The sequence below is a fragment of the Euprymna scolopes genome, chromosome 30 (genome assembly GCF_053919585.1).
Source record: "Euprymna scolopes isolate OS-2025 chromosome 30, ASM5391958v1, whole genome shotgun sequence".
NCBI classification, from domain to species: domain Eukaryota; kingdom Metazoa; phylum Mollusca; class Cephalopoda; order Sepiida; family Sepiolidae; genus Euprymna; species Euprymna scolopes.
In genome coordinates this window covers 102417083-102438835 of record NC_136511.1, presented here as the reverse complement: position 1 = coordinate 102438835, position 21753 = coordinate 102417083, and the positions used below count along the sequence as shown (strand labels likewise).

At 33.5% G+C, this 21753-nt stretch overlaps 1 protein-coding gene across 3 annotated transcripts in view; it reads left to right on the top strand.

Annotated features, from left to right (window-relative positions):
- Positions 1 to 18898, top strand: part of LOC145254919 (uncharacterized) — a 57005-nt gene extending 38107 nt beyond the window's left edge. For all 3 annotated transcript variants that reach the window (XM_080113886.1, XM_080113885.1, XM_080113887.1), the window contains one exon: positions 12793 to 18898. In XM_080113886.1, coding sequence (XP_079970012.1) covers positions 12793 to 13946 — 1154 coding nt within the window. In that variant the 3' untranslated portion in view covers positions 13947 to 18898. The remainder of the gene's footprint in view (positions 1 to 12792) is intronic.
- Positions 18899 to 21753: the final 2855 nt, after the last annotated feature.

The window sequence follows — 21753 nt, the reverse complement described above, 5'->3', positions numbered from 1 at the left end:
AGGTCATATCCAGAACCTGGTCGGGAGGAACAAGGAGATGTATTGGAGGGTGTCAAAAGGAAAGCAGTCCAAAGAAAAAAACTAAGAAAATCTTCTGGCATCTAAGAACCTCTACAGTGAAGGGGTATGATTTTGCTGTTAGCATGCTCTATGGCAGTACTTGCATAGCAAACACTGCAGCAACGTAATAATGATTGGAACGTCACAGCCAGGTATCATTAGGTTAGATACTCTGTGATGCACACTGTCTAAGAGGCAGAGGCTAGTGATTTCTGGTTTAGCCTAGATGTGACAACAATACTTCAGGTTCATGAGATTAGTGGCGGTTTAGAGAGATTGGATACTGGCAAGTTTTCTTATCTGTTCTTTTTGTTTATTCCAATTCACGTTACTTAAGAATGTTGAGCTGAGAAGTTTAGACGTTGGACTCTCAGGAAAAGTGGTATTATCCAAAGCAACTGTTAGCGTGGCAGTCGTTAGTTAGAAAGGTTTCTTATAGTCGTTAAAGGAAAGAAGTTTTGTCTTAGTAGTATTAAATGTGACTATCCAGTTTAAGCTGCCTTCAACTACTGACTGGAGTTCATTCTTCAAGGATTCAGCCATTGTCTTAAAGGGAGTTGGTATTGTATTTACCCTCATATCAGAAATAGAGCCTAGTGTTATGTTCTTATTCATAAGCAAAAAAAAAAAAAATACAAATCACGTCTTTTTATTACATGTGCAAGTGTCTGTACCAGCCTTTTTGGTTCTTTGTATCATTGCTTCTTTTCAGCTTCACTACGTTTCATGTTTTGTCACGTTGTCTAGTGGTCATCGAGTGTCTCGTCAATTTAACTAAGACAAATAAAACTTTTCATGCATGAACGACATAAGGAATACGTTCACTTCGCTATGTATGATAGAATACGTTCACTTCGCTATGTATGATAGAATTAGAATGCCGATCCTACCAAATGCATATTCTATTATGCTTGTGATGATCTGTGATACTGAGCCTTTCACTGGTTGCATTAATTTTAGATGGTCCAGGTGTTATATTCTCATCCACGAGCGATCAACAAACCTAATAAAAGTCTTTTTAAATGCATGTGCACGGGTGTTTATACATAATCTCTTTTTTTATAGTCGCTTCTTCAGACTGTCGTTTCATCTGGCCATGTAAAATCTCTCATGTAGAAAAGACAATAGGAAACGTTTGTTGAGTTTCTTCAAAGCTTTATTGGAGAAAGATTAAACTTAGGAGAGAAACTAATGACTATCGCTTAACTTATTGAACTTACTTTCTGTTTAACAAGATGTTTGATGCACAGACGGACAGACATCAGTAATATTCAGCTTAGATTATTTCTACTTTATTAGCATGTCTTGTTCGCATGCTTAAACGGAAAGATGGAAATGAAAACCTATGTTTCTCTCTCGCTCGAAAACGTAACCCAGGGCACACCCATATTGATCTAATATTGTTTGGATGCACAACTATCGAGAGTGACTTGGATCTTCCTTTAAGCAAAGAAATATCTGATTGTTCAAAGTATTCGTCCAATCATATCATGTGAATGGATTTTCTTAAGAAGAACTTCATGCAGATCTTGTCAAAAGCCTTGGCCATATCAAACGCTGTCAACCTAGCTTCACCTATCTTATCCAGTATCCGTTATATACATTCAGAGGTAAGCATTAGGATATCCGTAATGGAATGAGACTGCCTAGTATTACTAGTTGTGGTAATATTTCTTTTTGTATGTAATGGACTATTCTATTTTTTACCATCAACTGTTAATAAACACAAACAAAGAGGATGAAAGCATGTGTTATATATGCTGTAAAAAAATAAGTCGGTGTGAGTGGGGGAGTAAAAAAACATACACTTAGAAGAAAGGATGAGAGTAATATACAAAAGTAAGAGATGAGTTACTTGGTTAATTAATTGAACAACTATTAGAACAACTAAAATGGATTTTTTTAAACATAGCTCAATCTCTAAACTAAAAAAAATTTTTTTATGTAATTAATATATAATTAATTATATAATAAAATGATTACAGAAATCTCCCTTTGGACTAAATACCTACGGTATTTTGGTCCAAAGGGGAATTTCTGTAATCATTTTATTATATAGTAGACATTATGACATATGCCACATACGAATTTATTATGTCTAGATTATTATCCACTATCTCATGTAACTTTAGAACGCCCTTTTTAGACACATTTGGTCATTATGATAAAATCCTGCATTACATTCTAGGAGCAACATCATCACAATTGCAACATTTTGGACGAGGTAGTTTCTAGTTTTCCCTCTAAAATCTACAGTCCTCTCACTCATCACCGGGACTATATACACACCTTATAACTAATGTTTCTTCAGCACCCTTCATAACTGGTTCATACACTTATATACATACCATTATCTTTTCAGTAAAATAATAATTTTTCCCTTCAAAATTTCTGGCTTTTCTCATTGGTTGAGAACTGACAGATCCATTATTCGGGAATAAACAACTTATTCAAAAAACGAACGCACCAGACCTTCACAAACATGACATCTTTCTCTACACAAAGCAATCGTTTTATAAATATTAAACCAGCTACAAAAAATCTTAACCGCTCATAATCGTAATTTTACGTATTAATACCCTTACTATTACCTATACAGACACTGTCATCACAAAACCAACCCCTTAAAAAACACCCCTGATACAAAGATAATTAACATTTATGGCTAACATTGTTTGTTTGTTTTTTTCAATTCTCTGTAACAAACAATGAACGATGCTATTTTTTGTTTTTTATTTTAGTTTGTTTTCCATTTTTTTTAAATTTCTTTTTACTTTGACTTCTTTCCAGCACCACCCTACAAAAATACAATCCACGAAAAAAATAATAATAACATTTACGGTTAGCATTGTTTCTTTTCTTTACATAGTTAACTAATCTAACATTTACTCATAACTGTAAATTGACATTTTATGTACTTCAACATCTCCTTATGTGTGATTTTATCGCCTTTCAACTGCCTACTCCTGACTATTTTCAAAGTGTATGCGTGTGTGTGGGTGCATGTGCAGGTGTATGTGTGTGCAGATGTGTGTGTGCATGATTTTAAGCGTATCTGTGTGAGTTTGGTTGTGCCTGTGCTTGTGTGTGTCTGTGCATTTCTGCATGTGTGCATGTGTGTGTGCGTGTGTATGTGTTTAATTTGTGTGTGCATGTGTGTGTTTTTCCATGTTGTTTTTGCATGTGTGCGTACGTGTGTATGTGTTCTTGCGTGTGAGTGTGCATGTGCATGGTTGTGTTTTTTGTGTGTGCATGTGTATGTTTTTCAAATGTGCGTGTGCATGTGCGTTTCCGTGTGTGTGTTTGTTTGCGTGTTTGCATGTGTGTGTGCGCGCGTCCGTGCATGTATGCATGTCCTGCTATCTCATCTATTTCAACTGGGAGATCTTTTTAAGATTCTCACCGCCCCCCTAAATGCAATTGAAATTATTTCTCATGAGTTTAGCTGCTCCTATAATTACTGGAATGATAGAGATCTTCCTAGGATTCCAGTTTCTTTTTATTTCATACGTAAAACCTTGGTATTCTGTAATCTTTCCTCTCTCATTTCTGTTTAACCCAATATAATATGATACGCTTTTTACCAGGTACTCAATGATATTTTCTCTGTTATCTCTTTACACATTTTCTAAAATTTAATCATAACCGTAAATTGACATTTTTTGTACTTAAAAATTTCCTTATGTGTGATTTTATATAGCCATTAAACTGTCTACTCCTTACTATTTTCGAAGTGTGTGAATGTGTGGAGTGTGCATGTATGTGGGTGCATGCATGTGTGCGTGTGTGTGTGTGTGCGTGTGTGAGTTTGGTTGTATGTGTGTGTGTGTGCGTGCGTCCATGTGTTTGTGCATATATGCATGTGTTTGTGTGTCTATGTTTATTTTGTGTGTGCATGTGTGTTTTTCCATGTGTGTGTGAGTTTGTTTGTATGTGTGCATGTGCGTGCGTCTGTGTGTTTGTGTGTGTGTGTGTGTGTGCATATTTGTGTTTTTTGTGTGTGCATTTCTGTGCATGTGTGTGTGTGTGTGCGTCCGTGTGTGTGTGTGTGTGTGTATGTTTGTGTTTTATGGTGTGGGTGTGTGTTTTTTGTGTATGTATGGTGTGTGCCTCAATGTGTGTTTGCGTTTGTGCTTGTGCATGTGTGTGTGCGCGCGTGTGTGTGTGCGAGTGTGTATTTTTTGTATGTGCATGTGTTTCCATGTGTGTGTTTTTGGGTTTGTGCTTCCATATGTATTTGCGTGTTTGTGGGTTTGCAGGTGGTGCGTATGTGTATGTGTGTGTGCTTGTGTGTGTGTGTGTGTGTGTGTGTGTGTGTGTGTGTGTGTGTGTGTGTGTGTGTGTGTGTGTGTGTGTGTGTGTGTGTGTGTCTTTGAGATACAAATTAATCTAATACTTGCATCAACCAGACTCAGGCATGGCAATGCGTAGCCAGGTGGGTACAGCTATATATATATATATATATATATATATATATATATATATATATATATATGAAATAAAATGGAGGTGGAAGGACCTGGATACTCAACGTTTCACTCGATTTATGCGGGCTTCTTCAAGAGCGATGGTCAATGACCATCCCTTTTGAAGAAGCCTGCATAAATCAGGCGAAACGTTGAGTATCCAGGTCCTTTCACCTCCATTTTATTTCATATCGTCGGATTTAATCCAGCTCAACAATCAGATATATATATATATATATATATATATATATATATATATATATATATATATATATATATATAGAGAGAGAGAGAGAGAGAGAGAGAGAGAGATTGCAAAGTTTGCTTTTATAAAAGCTGGACCGCCTGATGAGGTCTCTAGTTACTAAAAACTAGCTAACTGAAACAGAATGTGTAGCAATACATTACTGCTTATGTAAAAGCGAATGAAAAAAATTATATATATATATATATATATGTATATATATATATATATATATATATATATATAAAACTTGCTGAGTATGCGCTGTTTTGTGGTTGTTGTAAAAATGGAATGGAAACTTAAATTTTGCTCCGTTTTAATCTTCCTTAATTTTTAATTGTGCCCCCCCCCAAACGAATATAATCAAAACAGTAACATTCAACAATTGTATTTTATGTATATACTAGCGAGGGGTACCCGGCATTGCCCGGGTGTTTGTAGGTGTGTGTGGTGTTAAATACAAAAGAAACCGGGGGGGGGTTAGGATCGAAGCCGAAGCCCTGAGGCGAAGTTTGAAAATAAAATCGGCCAGCCAGAAGTGAAAGATGTTTGAAAGTCGTTGAGCGTTATGACGACGACGATGACGATGTAAGCATTGTTATAAGCGAAGTAAGAAAAGAAAACAATGTTTTAATTAAGTGGGGGGGGGAGTAATCATCAAAACATCGAAAAAAAAACACAAAAAAAACTAACGTAAGGCAAACGAACGATGAAAACAGAAAACGAACACGTGAAAAATGGCTTAAATAAGCCTGTTTCGATATTAAAATTTAAAAAATCGGTGGGTACTCGGGTGTTTTGGGGTGTCGCTAAGAATAAGCAAAGTAAAAAAAAAAAAACAGGAAAACGAACGTTACGTGAAAAATGGCTTAAATAATACAGGGTTCAATATTTAAATTTAAAAAATCGAAAAAAAAACCCATCTCACACCACGATTCGAACCCAAAACGTTTAGATAATGAACCAAGGCCTTAACTACCTGAGCTAAAGCGACGTATATGAAATTTGTTCAGTTTTTCAACTATTTAAAGCAAATCAGGTCACGATGTCATGACGTCATTTGACGCATGCGTTGTTGACCCACCCCTGTCAAAAATTGTCGATTTCGATTTCGGGGTGAAAAAGTTAACGTTTTTCTTTCTCTCTCTCTCTCTCTCTCTCTCTCTCTCTCTCTCTCTCTCTCTCTCTCTCTCTCTCTCTCTCTCTTCGTCTTCCTTACTCTAAAGAGTGTTACTAAAAAAGAAAATGGCGTCTGGCTGGGTTTTTTTGTAAAAACTTCGATTGTTAATATTTGTACACTTTATGTAGAAGAGTTGGCGCCCGTATTTTTTGGGGCAGTTATAAATCGATTTAAAAATATGTAATGTTTAATATTAAAATGTCACTTTTTTGGCCCCCCCCCCTGCAGAAAATCGATCAGTTGACGCACTTCTGATGGTCGTTTTGTGCCAATTTTTCGATATTTGTCGTCCTGAGGGTGGGGCTTTAATATGATACCAAGTTTGTGAATTTTTGTTCCGTCGGTCAAAAGTTTTTAGCAGACACACAAACATACATACATACATACATTTTCGCTTTTATATATATAGAAAAAAACACAAAATATTTAAAAGAAAAAAAAAAGTTAATAAGAAAAGGGAAATAATTCCATTTTTAAACGAAAAAGTCAGTTTGGTATATCTTTTTGTTATTTTTTACATAAGTCCAGCTTACCATTCACATTGGAAATGTCGACATTTATAGGTTGTCGGGTACGTTTACAACGAATAAACACTCCAATCTACCCATGTTAAGAACGGCTTTCGGAATAGACACCCCTAACCTTGTCAGCATACCTGAAAAGCTATAAAAGTTGACGTGTCGAATGTGAATGATGAGTTGGATGTAATGTAAAAATGTACCAAATTTAAAAGGGAACGAAATTCAAATTTCCGTTCCATTTTTACAACAACCGTAAAGCAGAGCATTCTATGCAAATTTTACCTAACTTACTGTATTAATGCTATTTTTTTAAGCAAAAAAAAAAAAATTAGGTTTGGCTATAAATTCCTAAACTCATTTCACCCTACATAATTTAGGTGACTGAAATAGGAATCTAATTGAATCTTTAATTTCCTGAATAGTATGCGAGAAATTCATTTTTCTTCGAGTTATATCGAATTCATTAATACGGACTTTAGGGGCTTTTTTCATAACATTCCTGTAAAAATTATTTTTTATTGTTACAAATTACGATGCTTTATTTATATAAAAAAAGCAAAAATAAATTCTTGCGTTTTTTATTTACTACTGAAAACCATAACTTTAGTAAAGGTATTTTTTGTTTAAACAAAATAAAACATTTTCACTAAGAGTTAAGTAAAAATAATGAGTTCATTATATTCTGCGATCATTATTTGATAAATATTGAAATTTTCATTAAAATTGGTTAATTTCCTGATTTTTGGTGAATTTTTAAGTAAAGGGAGGGGTCAAAATGTTTATACACTTTGAGCGTCGGCATTCATTTTGTCTGTACCTATCATTTTTCGATGAATATTTGATAGGAAAGCCACCACGTGTGGTTAATTTAAATTAAATTTCAATCACATGGTTACATTAATCATGTGATTAAACCCATTGAAAATTTACCGATATTGTAAACACATTCTGTAGTGGTAATATCCTTTTAGTGACATGCAGTGTTGGTAACTGAGATTTTAAAAAAAACCCGCGAGATAAGGAGAAAGAAATCTCCAGAAATCTCCAGAAAATCGCTAGATTTTTAACTTTTATCGTCTGAAATTTTCAAAAATCACTAATTCATCCCCCCGCCCCTCAAAAAACTCCATATTTTAACTTCCTAGCATAAAAAAATTATAAATATAGTATATTCAATATGTAAAATGTTTCGTGTTTTCTCACTATATGTTTCTGGAATTATATTGAAGCAGTTAGCTCCCCAGAAGGCTTACATATTTTATCAGCTAGTTTTACCTGTTTTTTCAGATAGGGTATTTTTTTTTTTTTTTTGCAAGAAACAAATCATAAACTCAAACTTTTTATAATAAAAGTTAAATTGAAATATACTGCAAATTAAACATCACAATAATGGTGCAACATATTTTGAAATTAGAAAGATAAAAAAACAAAAAAACTTTGTTTTAGCATGTTAAAAGTATTTAGGTTGGTAGATAATTAAATTCTACTGTATTGGTATAGTTTTTTTTTTTGCTGTTGTTTCTTTTTACAATTTTCGACTAAATACTTCTAAATTAAGCGGGGTTGCTTAGATCGTATTTTAAACTAAACTTCGGAGGTTGGAATGCCCCCCCCCCACCTAAAATGTACTTGGAAAAATCGATTTTATAGCGAGATTTAAGAATGGTTAGCCGACAAAAAGGTGAAAAACAAAACAAATAATCAATAAATAATTGTTACCAAAGGCAATAAATGCTACTTTTTTTTTTACTTACATCAATGAGTTTATTTTATGTTTTAAAGTATTTTCAAGAGCTTTTCTTTATTTTTTAATCTAAAATTGCGGGTGTGTGGGTGCCAAATATCTCCAGATTTTCTAGAATTACCCGCTAGATTGCAAACGAAATCTCCAGATCTAGCAGGAAAACCGCTAAATTGGAAACACTCGTCACGTGACGGGAAGCGGTAATAAATAATTGTCCCTAAATAAAAAAAATGGCCTATCGGTACAAAGAAATTTATTATATTTATTATAGAAAAATTAAGTATAATATTATAATTAAAAATAAATATATAAAAACACACATGGGTATAGTAAACATATTATACCAAAACGTGGAAGCCATCCGTCCAGTGGTTCTTTAGACTATTAATTGCGAACGAACTAAGAGTTACATTTTTATATATATTTATATATAATACTGAATAAACAAAACCAAGACTTCAAAAAAGGAATTGGGAGCAACAAAAAGTGTATTTCATTGTAACTTACAATTGTTTCAAGACCGGTTGAACAATTTCAAGCATTGACAACGAATGCGTCCAGGATAAATGTTTTCACATGCTTCATTTCTTTTAAGGGAAATTTCTTTAAATAATGTTCTATTGTTAAAGTGTCTTTTATTCAAGAAGTCTGAAGAAAGGCTAGTTATGTGAAAATTTTCAAACGCCATAATGCTTGAAATTGTCCAACCGGTCTTGAAACAATTGTAACTTACAATGAAATACACTTTTTGTTGCTATCAATTCCTTTTTTGAACTCTTGGTTTTGTTCATACAGTATATTAACGCTCAATTATGAAACATGATAATTTTGTAGCTTACTTTTTAAGTCATCTCTTTTTGGCTTAAAATTCATTGGTATATGGAAATTTACTGAATTATACGAACTCAGTAATATTCAGTATATTACAAACAAGTCTCTCTCTCTCTCTCTCTCTCTCTCTCTATATATATATATATATATATATATATATATATATACACACACACATATATATATATATATATATATATATATATATATATATATTTTAAACCTGTAATGCTTAAGTTTGAAATTATATATATATTTTTTTTTTATTACATTTTCACCCCAAACAAGGCACATTGCCACTTTGATGTAGGGGGCTACTATCAAGGACATAATCTACAGGGGTACTATGTGGGGAGTTGGGCAGCAAGATGTTGGTTCACATTACACTTGAACTTCTGCATGTCATTGGGGAAGCAGGAACCCAGAAGGGAACTCCAAAGTCTAGCGGTTCTGGGGAAGAAACTGCTGAAGTAGAAGGCTCTCTTACATCTAGGGATCTCAACTGTAAAGGGGTGGGAGTTTGTTGCTTGTCAGATTTGTCTGGGTATCTATGTCGAGGGGGTACAAGTGCTTGCAGTTCATCGGAGCATTCACCGTTAAAGTACTTGTAGAATAGGCAGAGGGATGCTACATTTCGTTGATGGGACAGAGGCTGAAGCTTAGATGACAGTTCAGGACTTATCAGGTTGGCGACTCTCTTTTGAACCTTGTCTAGGAGTGAGAAACTAGTATCAGATGCACCAGCCCAAATATGACAACAATACTCCATACATGGGCGAATGGTGGCCTTATAGAGGTACAGGATGCTTTCAGGCGTTAGTAGCTTTCTAGCACGGTGGAGAGAATCTACCTTTTTCACAGCGGTCCTGGCAATACTCTCAATGTAATTTTTCCAACTCATGTTTCCTGTGAACGTTAGGCTGAGGAGTTTAAAAGAGGTACTTTCAGATAAAGAGTCTTTGACCATTGCTATTGGTGGTAGAGAAGGTTTCTTGTAGTTATTGAAGGAAACAAGTTTAGTCTTGGCAGCATTGAATGTGATTATCCATTTTTGTCCCCATTCCATTACAGATTGGAGCTCATCCTCTCGTGTTTCTTTAGATATGTGTTCATTTGTTTTCCTATCTGTTATAGAGCGTGGTGTTATCAGACATCTCACAGACAATTTTGTCAGGGAGGTCATTTATGAATATTAGGAATAACAGAGGTCCAAGGATAGACTCCTGAGGCACTCCCGCATTTATATCATATTGTTTAGATGCACAACCATCAAGGACAACCTGGATTTTTCTCTTATCTAAGAAGGATTTAATTATGTTAAGTATTGTACCAGTGATACCGCATGATTTGATTTTCCTGAGAAGACCTTCATGTCATACTCTGTCAAAAGCCTTAGATATATCTAGAGCTACCCTCCCCTGCTTTGTCAAGTGGATGGTATATATGTTCAGAGATTACAGTTAAGATATCTGCTGTGGAACGGGCTTGCCTAAATCCATATTGTTGGTTGGTCAGAAGTTTAGCATCTGTAAGGTGATAGACTAGAGCTTGGTTAAATATGGATTCAAATATTTTGGCGAAAAGTGGGAGGAGGCTAATGGGGCGGTAATTTAATGGGTCATTTCGCCAGAATTCTTGAAAACTGGTACCACAGAAGCAGTTTTCCAGCAGGCAGGAAAGCAAGATTCATTAAAGCATTTATTGTAAAGTTTGGAGAGAACCGGAGCTATTTTGGCAGAGCATTTTTTTTAATAGCACAGCCAGAATGACACTGCAAAAGCCAGGTTCACATGCTTTTGCAGTGTCAAGGTTTTTTATGATAGCATGCACCTGAGAAGGGGTGATTTTCAGATCATCTAGTGTGGCATCTGCCCACAAAGGAAAGTCAGGGAGGGGGTGGTTAGTTGGGTCCAGTGTGGAGTTGGAGGCAAACCGACTGGCAAGCATGTTAGCCTTCTCGGTTGCTGAGCAAACAACCTCATGATTGTTGGATAGTGGGGGAATTGTTGATTGCCCATTATTTACTATACTGTGGTAGATTTTCCAGAAGTCACGGATTCCTAATTTCTGTGCTTCAATGCGTTTTATTTGGTGGTTTCAGTAAATTCTCTTTTAGGTGTCGCTATTTCTTTCTTACAGTTATTTCTGGCTTCTATATAGTTCTGTGTGTTTGAACTGGACTTATGTCAGTTAAATCTGCAGTATGCATGCTGCCTTTCCGCAACGGGAGCTGCACAAGTAGAAGTATACCATTGGGGAGAGTGGAGCTTGCTATAAAACTTCCGCATGGGAACATGTGCTTCAATTGCTGTTTTGAACCATTTAGTGGTCTGATTTGCGCAATATTCAGCAGGAAGTGAAAAAATATTTGGCCATGGGGCGCCTCTGATGTGATCCCTGATGGCTTCTCAGTCAGCCTTTTTATAATATCTCGTTGTTTTGAGCAATGGCTCTTCCGTTTTGGCTCTGAAGTTTAGAACGATTTCAACTATTATCACTACATGATCAGCATTCCCAAGTGGACACAATCATCAGAAACTGTCAATTCGGTACCCTCAACCCATCAGATGATGGTCAACTACATCTACTTGTACTGTCATTATGGCATTCAAGCACTCCCAAGTGAATTAGAGGGATGGGAGAGGGGAAAATGGCGTTCATTGCCCTAGTCAGGAAACAAGATCAACCACTGAGTGTTTCTGTCGAATCCCTGTGATTCGACCTCTACGCCTGGCTAATAGGCAGAGAAGGAGTATGGAAGCAGGGTGATAGACAGTGCCTATCTACTCCTTAAGCAGTTTAGGTTTGTAGACCGGTAATTTGTTTGAGTCACCAGCTCTAAGAAGGTTGTCATCCAAGACTGGAGAGGCCTCCCTCCCCTTAGGTTTAGCTTCAGAGTTTTCGTTCTCCTAGATGGATGATCTGGGAAGATCTACGGGTCCATCAGCACCGAGAGGGTTTGCCCCACGCCTGGGTCCTAATCCAGGTATTTCTGCGACTCCGCGTGGGTAGTTAATGTTACTGGGTTAGTATGTAAGTGTTATATATCTACTGAAAAATTACACTCCTCAAAGTGATTAAGGGACATTGCTATTTCATTGTTACTGGAGGAGGAGGCGAGTAAAAGTTCATGCAGTGGAAGCAGCTATATTTGCAACAGGTTTGTTGGAAGGAGTTAATATATGGTTTAATATTTTTCCTTTAAATTTAGAAATTTTTTAATTTTTTTCTTATTTTTATGTTGGCTAAGAATAGGATAACGCGTTTTCGGTTGGTCATGCTTAAGTTTGAAATAGCGTTTTTGTTGGTTAGTCATGCTTAGGTTTGAAATAGCATTTTGATTGACCTACTACATTCAAGTTTGAAATAGCATTTTGATTGACCTGTTATGCTTAAGTTTGAAATAGAATTTTCATTGGCCTATTATGCTTAAATTTTAAAAAGTACTTTCGTCAGTTTGTCATGCTTAAATTTGGAATATCATGTTTTTGCAGTCTGTCAAGCTTTAGTTTGAAGTAGCATTATCATCAGTTTGTCACACTTTAATTTGAAATAGCATTTTCGTCAGTTTGTCAGACTAAAGTTTTAAATAGAATATGCATCTAATCATCTCTACAATCATCTCAGTCAATAGGTTTCAATCTGTTATGCTTAAGTTTGAAATGACATTTTCGCATAGATTAAATGGATTTCTTACATCATGTCTACCAAATATTTTTCAAAATCTATTTCTGCTTCTATTTCAGATTTGTGTTTCAATTGGAGGCATAACTCTCGACGATTCCTTATTCTTTCAATAAGCATCATCGTCATTTGGTTCCATTGCTATGACAACAATAAATGCCAGTCCCCCATTTTAAACATGAGAAGACTATTTTCGGCGAGGAGTTTAGATGCTAAACGCATTTCTAATCATCACGAAATAATAAAACTTAACAATGTGCAACCAGATGACTTCTCAGAACGGAATGAATATTCACCCAGACAGCAAACAGAGAATCAAGTCAGAATCAAACATGCAAATTATTTGTTAGTGATCGTCACGACATGGGTGCCTTCCGAAGAGAAAAGATTCGTTCATGATAATGTGGCTCGACTTTGGGGGTTTTGGCCGCAATTAGTGCAACCAATACTTTACATACTAATTCACCAAAACAATGAAAACAGCTCCAACCCTACTGATAATGACGTAAACAACTTAATCAGGAATGGTTGGATAATCCGACAGGTCCCCCAGGTTTTATGTGGAGATGTCCCAGTATTAAAATCCATGATCTTAGACGCAATGATGCTATACCCCAAAGCAAGCTTCTACGGTTTTGCCAATAGTGATATCATATTTGATTCTGGACTTATAAAAACGCTTTATGCTGCAGACCGATTGGTTCCCAAATCATTGCCGATTCTCCTTCTTGGCCAAAGGACTAATTTTAATGTGACACAAGAGGTCAAGTTTTCTAACCCCGACTCTGTGCGGCACACCTCTAAAAAGGGTGTTCTGATGAAGGGTATAGCTATCGATTACTTCATCACAAACAGTCATTTCCCCTGGCATGAGGTTCCAAACCTTGTGATTGGGCGAATTATTTACGACAACTGGATGATCTATTATGGAATTTCAAGCGGTTCAATCGTCATAGATGCCAGCAAAACCATCGTCGCTCTTCATCAGACAACAGCTGATGGAAACGCAGCTGGCTGGCGCTATTCGCATCGTTACTGCAATAAATTTATCATTGATAATCTCAAGAAACCCTTCCAAAGAAGATGGGGCTACACGTGGTGTGTGCCGCACAAGAGTTTGTGGCGAAACAATACAGACATTATTGAACTGAAGACAGTGAGTGTTTCGCGTAGCTGTTATCCAAAGCATCCAAGTTTGATTTTCCCAAAAGGGTAAAAGCTACAAATACAAAACCGGAGCTGAAAAAAAAAAAAAACAATGGCTTAACGATTAATAATATAATTTGAATTTACTTTCAGCTTGTGATGATTTTATTTTTTTACAATTGATAATTATATTTTTACAATTGAAAATTGTAAAACGAGACATTTTGGGGTCGCCGGAAAAATACAATGCTAACAAGCTTAATTGTTAGCACGTGAGAACTTTCATTATTTCATTATTTCTGATATCCGAGTCTGTAAGGGGTATAACATCTATCAATTGGAATCTCTCCCCCCCTCTCTCTCTCTCTCTCTCTCTCTCTCTCTTTGCTTCTTTATATATATATATACTAGCATTTCAGCCCGGCGTTGCCCGGGTGTTTAGATGTATATGTTGAGCAAAAAAAAAAGTGGTAGTAGGAAGGCAGGCTCCAACCTTTACCGCGAAGGAGGAAAAAAACGGGGAAAAAACCTGACGTCTTTGCTGTTACCACCACCGCCAAACCGGAAGTGACGTAGGTTTAAATTAAGGCTAGACAATCGAAAGGAAAGGATGACTTTCAAAAATATTGGCGAAGAAAGCGACCCCCCCTGTTGAAAAGTGCGCAGTTGAAGGTGAAGATATTAATGTTTTTAGCCAATTTTTCGATATTTGTTGTCTGTAAGATCGAACTTTAAAACGATACTGATCTTGTGAAAATCCGTCGTCTCTGCCGAAAGTTTTAAGCAGACATGCAAACATACATACATACATATATATTTATATATTGGTAACTAAAAATTTTCGACCTAAACCAATTAAAAAGCTTGCCCTACCTCTGAATACTCTTTATGTAAAGTTTCAAATGTTTAGACCAGAAATTGTCAGAGTAATTTGGTAGAGACCGCAGAGGTCACATTTTTTCAAACTTTGATCCCTATTATGACCCCTTAACGTTTATTGTTTAGGGCTCAAATCAAGTTAAGTTAGGTACATGTCCAAGGAACCTATATATAAAATTTCAAGTGTTTAGACACAAAATTGTCGGAGGAGTTTGATAGAGTTCTCAAAAGTCAAATCGTTGAACTTTGACCCCTTAATAGCCACATTTCTGGCCGAAAGCCGATCACAAAGATTTTCCCAAATCTCAGTACCCTGTATATCAAATTTTGAGTCTGTAGACTTAAAATTGAGAGAGTTATTGCGTAGGGAAATGTACACAGATACACAGATACACAGACACGTTCGCTTTTATATATATGCTAGCATTTCAACCCGGCGTTGCCCGGGTGTTTGGATGTGTGCGTTGAGCAAAAAAAAAAAAAAAAGTGGTAGTAGAAAGGCAGGCTCGAACCTGTACCGCGAAGGACGAAAAGAACGGGGTAAAAAAACCTGATGTCTTTGTTGTTACGACCACCGCCAAACCGGAAGTGACGTAGGTTTAAATTAAGGCTAGACAATAGAAAAGAGAGGATGACTTTCAAAAATATCGGTGAAATAAGCAACCATCCCTCCCACTGTAGAAAAGTGCCCAGTTGAAGGTGGAGATATTAATGTTTTTAGCCAATTTTTCGATATTTGTTGTCTGAAAGGTCGAACTTCGAAACGATATATAAAAAATCCGTCGCCTCTGTCGAAAATTTTAGGTACACATGCAAACATACATGCATACATACATTTATATATTGGTAACTAAAAATTTTCGACCCAACCGATTAAAAAGCTTGCACTATCTCTGAATACCCTTTATGTAAAATTTCAAATGTTTAGACCAGAAAGTGTCTGAGTAATTTGGTAGAAACCGCAGAGGTCACATTTTTTTTAACTTTGACCCCTATTATGACCCCTTAACATTTATTGCTTGGGGCTCAAGTAAAGTTATTAAGTTGGATCCATGTCCAAGGAACATATATCTAAAATTTTAGTTGTTTAGACACAAAATTGTCGGAGGAGTTTGGTAGAGTTCTCAAAGGTCAAATCGTTGAACTTTGACCCCTTAATTGCAAAATTTCTGCCCGAAAACCGATCACCTAGATTTTCCTAAATCTCAGTACCCTGTATATCAAATTTCGACCCCTTAATAGACAAATTTCTGACCGAAAACGAATTACAAAGATTTTCCGAAATCTCAGTACTCTGTATATCAAATTTCGAGTCTGTAGACTTAAAATTGAGAGAGTTATTTCGTAGGGAAATGTACACAGACACGCAAACACACAGAGACACACACACAGACATACACGTTCACTTTTATAGATATATAGATAGATAGATAGATAGATAGATTAAACAAAAATATATACTTATACATAAATATATATGGAAACAATTTTGTGTTTACTATAAACTTTTTACGCAAATATTATGCAAGTCTAAATCAAGTAGAATATCTGCATTAATATAATTACACGTAATAGTTAACTAAAGATGATCATCCCATAAGAAAATCGAAAAAACCTAATAGGGAATTAATTAAAATGAATGTTTAAAAGAATATGCAAATTAGCTAGATCTTTTGCTTGTGAATGCAATCCCACAACCCATACATAAGAAAATTGTATTTTCTTTTTAAATAAATAGAAAAGGGGTTTTTTAATATGAATATTAATACACACAAAAGAAAACGAATTGATAGGAGTATAGATAGATAGATATAGATATTCCTAGATTTCCAGGAATCTGTTTTATTTACTCGGTTACTAGACCCTTTCGTTATTGGTAAGACGTTGATTACACTTTTGTCGTTTTCAAGTCCCACCATCAAGTGAGTGAATTTTTCCTGCAATTAAATAATCTCCAACCAGCACTATGATTCACAATTGAGGAGGAGCATAATGGCTCTCTTTCCTTCGTTTTGGTAGGAAGAACAGGGAAAATTTCTCTACCACAATATACAGGAAACCGACTTTCACTTTCCTTTGCCCCCATGAGTAGGAAAATCAGCTTGATTAAAACTTTAGTTCACTGTGTCCTCATGATTTGCACGGTTAGCAAATTAGAAGCTGAACTACAAAAGATAACCGATATACTTATTTAGAATGACTTCCCCGAGGGTATCATTTCTAAGTTTAGTCATAAAAAACTTGCACGATCGAATACTGACATATTCTTTGGGCCACCTAAATGTCCTGTTTATTTAAAGCTTCCCTTTATTGGATCCATCAGCAAAGGTTTCTCTGATAGGATTAGATATGTGTCCTGCTGTAACTATGCAGTGCAACTCCGTGTGGTATTTGGTATCAAGACGGCTTTCCGAACTTTTCAGAAAGATGTTCTACTCACACTGGACAAAAGTTTAGTTATTTATGAATTTAAATGTCAGTGTGGTGCTGACTATGTGGGTCGAACTCTTCAGCGCCTGGGAGTCAGGCTGGCTCAGCATGTACCTGCACGAATTCAGAAGTCGTGGACGTCCAACAAAAATATATTGACGAGCACATCTGGGCACTCACCGATCCACGAGTCGGCGATCGGTCAGCATTTGCTCGACAATAAATTGTGTGGAGATTCAGATAGCTGCTTTAGTATCGTACACAGGTCTCACTCTAAACATTTACTGAGTATTTTGGAGTCTTTGGGTGTTACGATTCGTAAACCCTCGCTCTGTAGGCAGAATGAGCTCTTCCTCAAATTAGAAGTATTTAAAGAACTCTAATATATATATATACATGTTTTTTTTTTACCTTTATGAATTTGTGTATATATATGAATTATCTGCCTACATTCTGTCGATATTATGCCTGATTTGTTTTTGTTATTTCTTTTAATACCCCGACATTTTTTTTCTATTTTTCCATTTCTCCACCCCACACTTGAAAAATTAATTTAAAATGATAATTACTAGTATTTTCGTTTTTAACCGTATTCGCCGATGGGTTCTTGTGATAATGTATCGGTCGAAAGACGTCTCGAGGTTCATTTTAATAGATTTTTTTCTTTTCTTTTTCTTTGAATCGCTAATTCATTAATTTACTCTTAAATCGTTTTTATCAACGGCTTTTTCACTATCCCCCTCAAATTAAAAAAGTTATTTAGATTGTTTTCCCAACTCAGCATGACACCAAATATCTTGTTTAAAGCTTAAATTATCAGAAAAACATTTTTTGTGACTTTAGCAGTGTGTGCAGAGGCATTATCATGTTGAAAAATAATGTTATGGGATATTCCCAGCTTCTGAATACTTAGTAAAAGTCCTGTTTCTAATATTCGAATGTATTCCTTTGCATTGATTGACTTCTCACATCTAATAAGTTCCCCAACTCCTGCTGCAGTAAAAGTTCCCCATACCATTATCCCTCCATTCCCGTGTTTAACTGTCGTTTTTATGCAACTTGGCAAAAATCTTGCTCTAGTTCTTTGATTGCACCGTTCAGGAGCATCGGGAGCATCACTAACAAGACAAAATCTTGATTCATCTAACCGGAAAACATTCCTGACCCAGTCGGTATCTTTCTTGCCATAACACGAGAAAAATCTCTTTTTATTATTGATGTTCTTCTTTGGTAAAAATGGCTTATTTGCACACCTTTTAGGGGAAAATCTATTTCTTTCATTCGTCTAGATAAAGAAAGAGAATTTCTAGCCCCTGTTTTTAATTTTTTGCTATGGTCAACATAAGTTTTCTTTCGATCCTTCAAAACAGTTAATTTAAGACTGCGGTCGTCCTTCAAAGTGGATGTTCTATGGCGACCATATCCAGATTTCCCTTTTATCAAACGTTCGACTTCGAACCTTTGACTAATTCGCTTCACTACAGAAAGAGATGTTTTCACATTTCCTTTTCTTAAAATATCACAAATCTGCTTGTAAGTCATTTTGGACTGCCTTACTCCTGCAATTCGTTTTTTATATCCTCGCCAAGATGCAGTCTTACCATTTTTACGATTAATTTTTTCACTTGTTATTATATGCTATAATAATAATGATCTACAAAATAAACATTTTCAGTTAAAATTAATAAAAATTCATGGGAAAATATTGAAAAATCGATTTCTTCCTTCTTTCACTCTTGGCCCATTTTTTTTTCTCATGAGTGTATATAAATATAAAATATATATAAATATAAAATATATATAAATATAAATATATATAAATATAAAATAAAAATCTTGATATTGAAAATTTATTCAAATTTAAAAACAAAAATTGTAAACCTATAAAGAAGGTATACAAAATTTTAATTATTCGATAAGGAGTACAAATAAAACAAGAAAACCCTTATTCCATGGACTTTAGAAGAATGCAATTCTTCTCATCAGAAGAAAGAGGTTTGCAAAATATATAATAAATTTTGCAAGTTAATGCATCACAGGAAACAAATAATACGAAATTTATCATATTTGTATAAAAAAAGTCATTTAACAGTTTGAGACACTTTGAAGGGATTCAGGTTGGTTGAGAAAGTAAGAAACGGGTAAAAGGGAAAAAATCCAATGGGAAAGACGGTAAAATCCAGAACAGGAAAAATCCGAAATGGATCTGTTATAAATGCATTGGTTGTGGAGAAGTCAAGTTATGCAACGTTTTTTTTTAAATAACGGAATATATATATATATATATATATATATATATATATATATATATATATATATATATAACATCAAGAAGTAAAAATAAGTTCACAAGCCAAAAGCTTTTGTAAACTTAAAGTGAATATAAACATTTATATAGTAATCCCAATCAAATAAAATAAAGCTCAATACAACCAAGATAGGAATTAGAGCTTGTCATAGAAGAACAAAATTTAATTATATTTTACATGGATTTATTGTTCAGCAGGATATTCAACAAAAGAAATATTCAAATTTCTTTAATCTGCGGAGTTTCAAAGAACTACATTCTTCTCATCATGTTATAGTGAAACTATGAATTTGCTAATATTGACATAAATTGAAACAACATTATATGAAAACTAGTCATGAATGAAAAAAATGTTTTAGTGCAAAGAGTTCATGAAATAATGAAAAGAAATTAAAGATAAAAATGTGAATTAAAAATCGAAGATTAAAAATCCAGATGAAAAAAGATTGAGTGGTTAAGTATTTTCAAGTATTTCAAGTATTTCGAACAATAAATTCATGTAAAATACAATTTACAGTTTTAAATTGTTCTTATATATATATATATATATATATATATATATATATATATATATATATATATATATATATATATATATATATATATATATATATGCATATATATATATATATATATATATATATATATATATATATATATATATGCATATATATATATATATATATATATATATATATATATATATATATATATATATATATATATATATATATATATATATATATATATATATATATATGCATATATATATATATATATATATATGCATATATATATATATATATATATATGCATATATATATATATATATATATATATATATATATATGCATATATATATATATATATATATATATATATATGCATATATATATATATATATATATATATATATATATATATGCATATATATATATATATATATATATATATATATGCATATATATATATATATATATATATATATATATGCATATATATATATATATATATATATATATATATGCATATATATATATATATATATATATATAATATATATATATATATATATATATATATATATATATATATGCATATATATATATATATATATATATAATATATATATATATATATATATATATAATATATATATATATGCATATATATATATAATATATATATGTATATTATATATATATATGTATATTATATATATATGTGTATATTATATATATATATGTATATTATATATATATATGTATATTATATATATATATGTATATTATATATATATATGTATATTATATATATATATGTATATTATATATATATATGTATATTATATATATATATGTATATTATATATATATGTGTATATTATATATATATGTGTATATTATATATATATGTATATTATATATATATATGTGTATATTATATATATATATGTGTATATTATATATATATATGTGTATATTATATATATATGTATATTATATATATATGTGTATATTATATATATATGTGTATATTATATATATATGTGTATATTATATATATATATATGTATATTATATATATATATGTATATTATATATATATCTATATTATATATATATATATGTATATTATATATATATGTATATTATATATATATATGTATATTATATATATATGTATATTATATATATATATGTATATTATATATATATGTATATTATATATATATATGTATATTATATATATATATGTATATATATATATGTATATATATATATATATATATATATATATTTTTTTTTTTAATTACATTTTCACCCCAAACAAGGCAAATTGCCACTTTGGTGTAGGGGGCTACTATCAGGGGCAACAACTACTGGGGTACTATGTAGGGATTTGGACAGCAAGGTGTCGGTTCACGTTACACTTGAACTTCTGCACGTCAGTACTGTTGGGGAAGCAGGGACCTGGAATGGAATTCCAGAGTCTAGCGGTTCTGGGGAAGAAACTATTGGAGTAAAAAGATCTTTTACATCTAGGGATCTCTACAGTGTGGGGGTGGGATTTAGCAGCCTGTCGGGTTTGTCGAGGGTGCTCACGTCGTGGGGGCACAAGTGATTGCAGTTCGTCAGAGCATTCGCCACTAAAATACTTGTAGAAAAGGCAGAGGGATGCAACATTTCGTCGATGGGACAGAGGCTGAAGCTTAGATGCCAGTTCAGGGCCTATCAGGTTTGCGACTCTCTTTTGAACC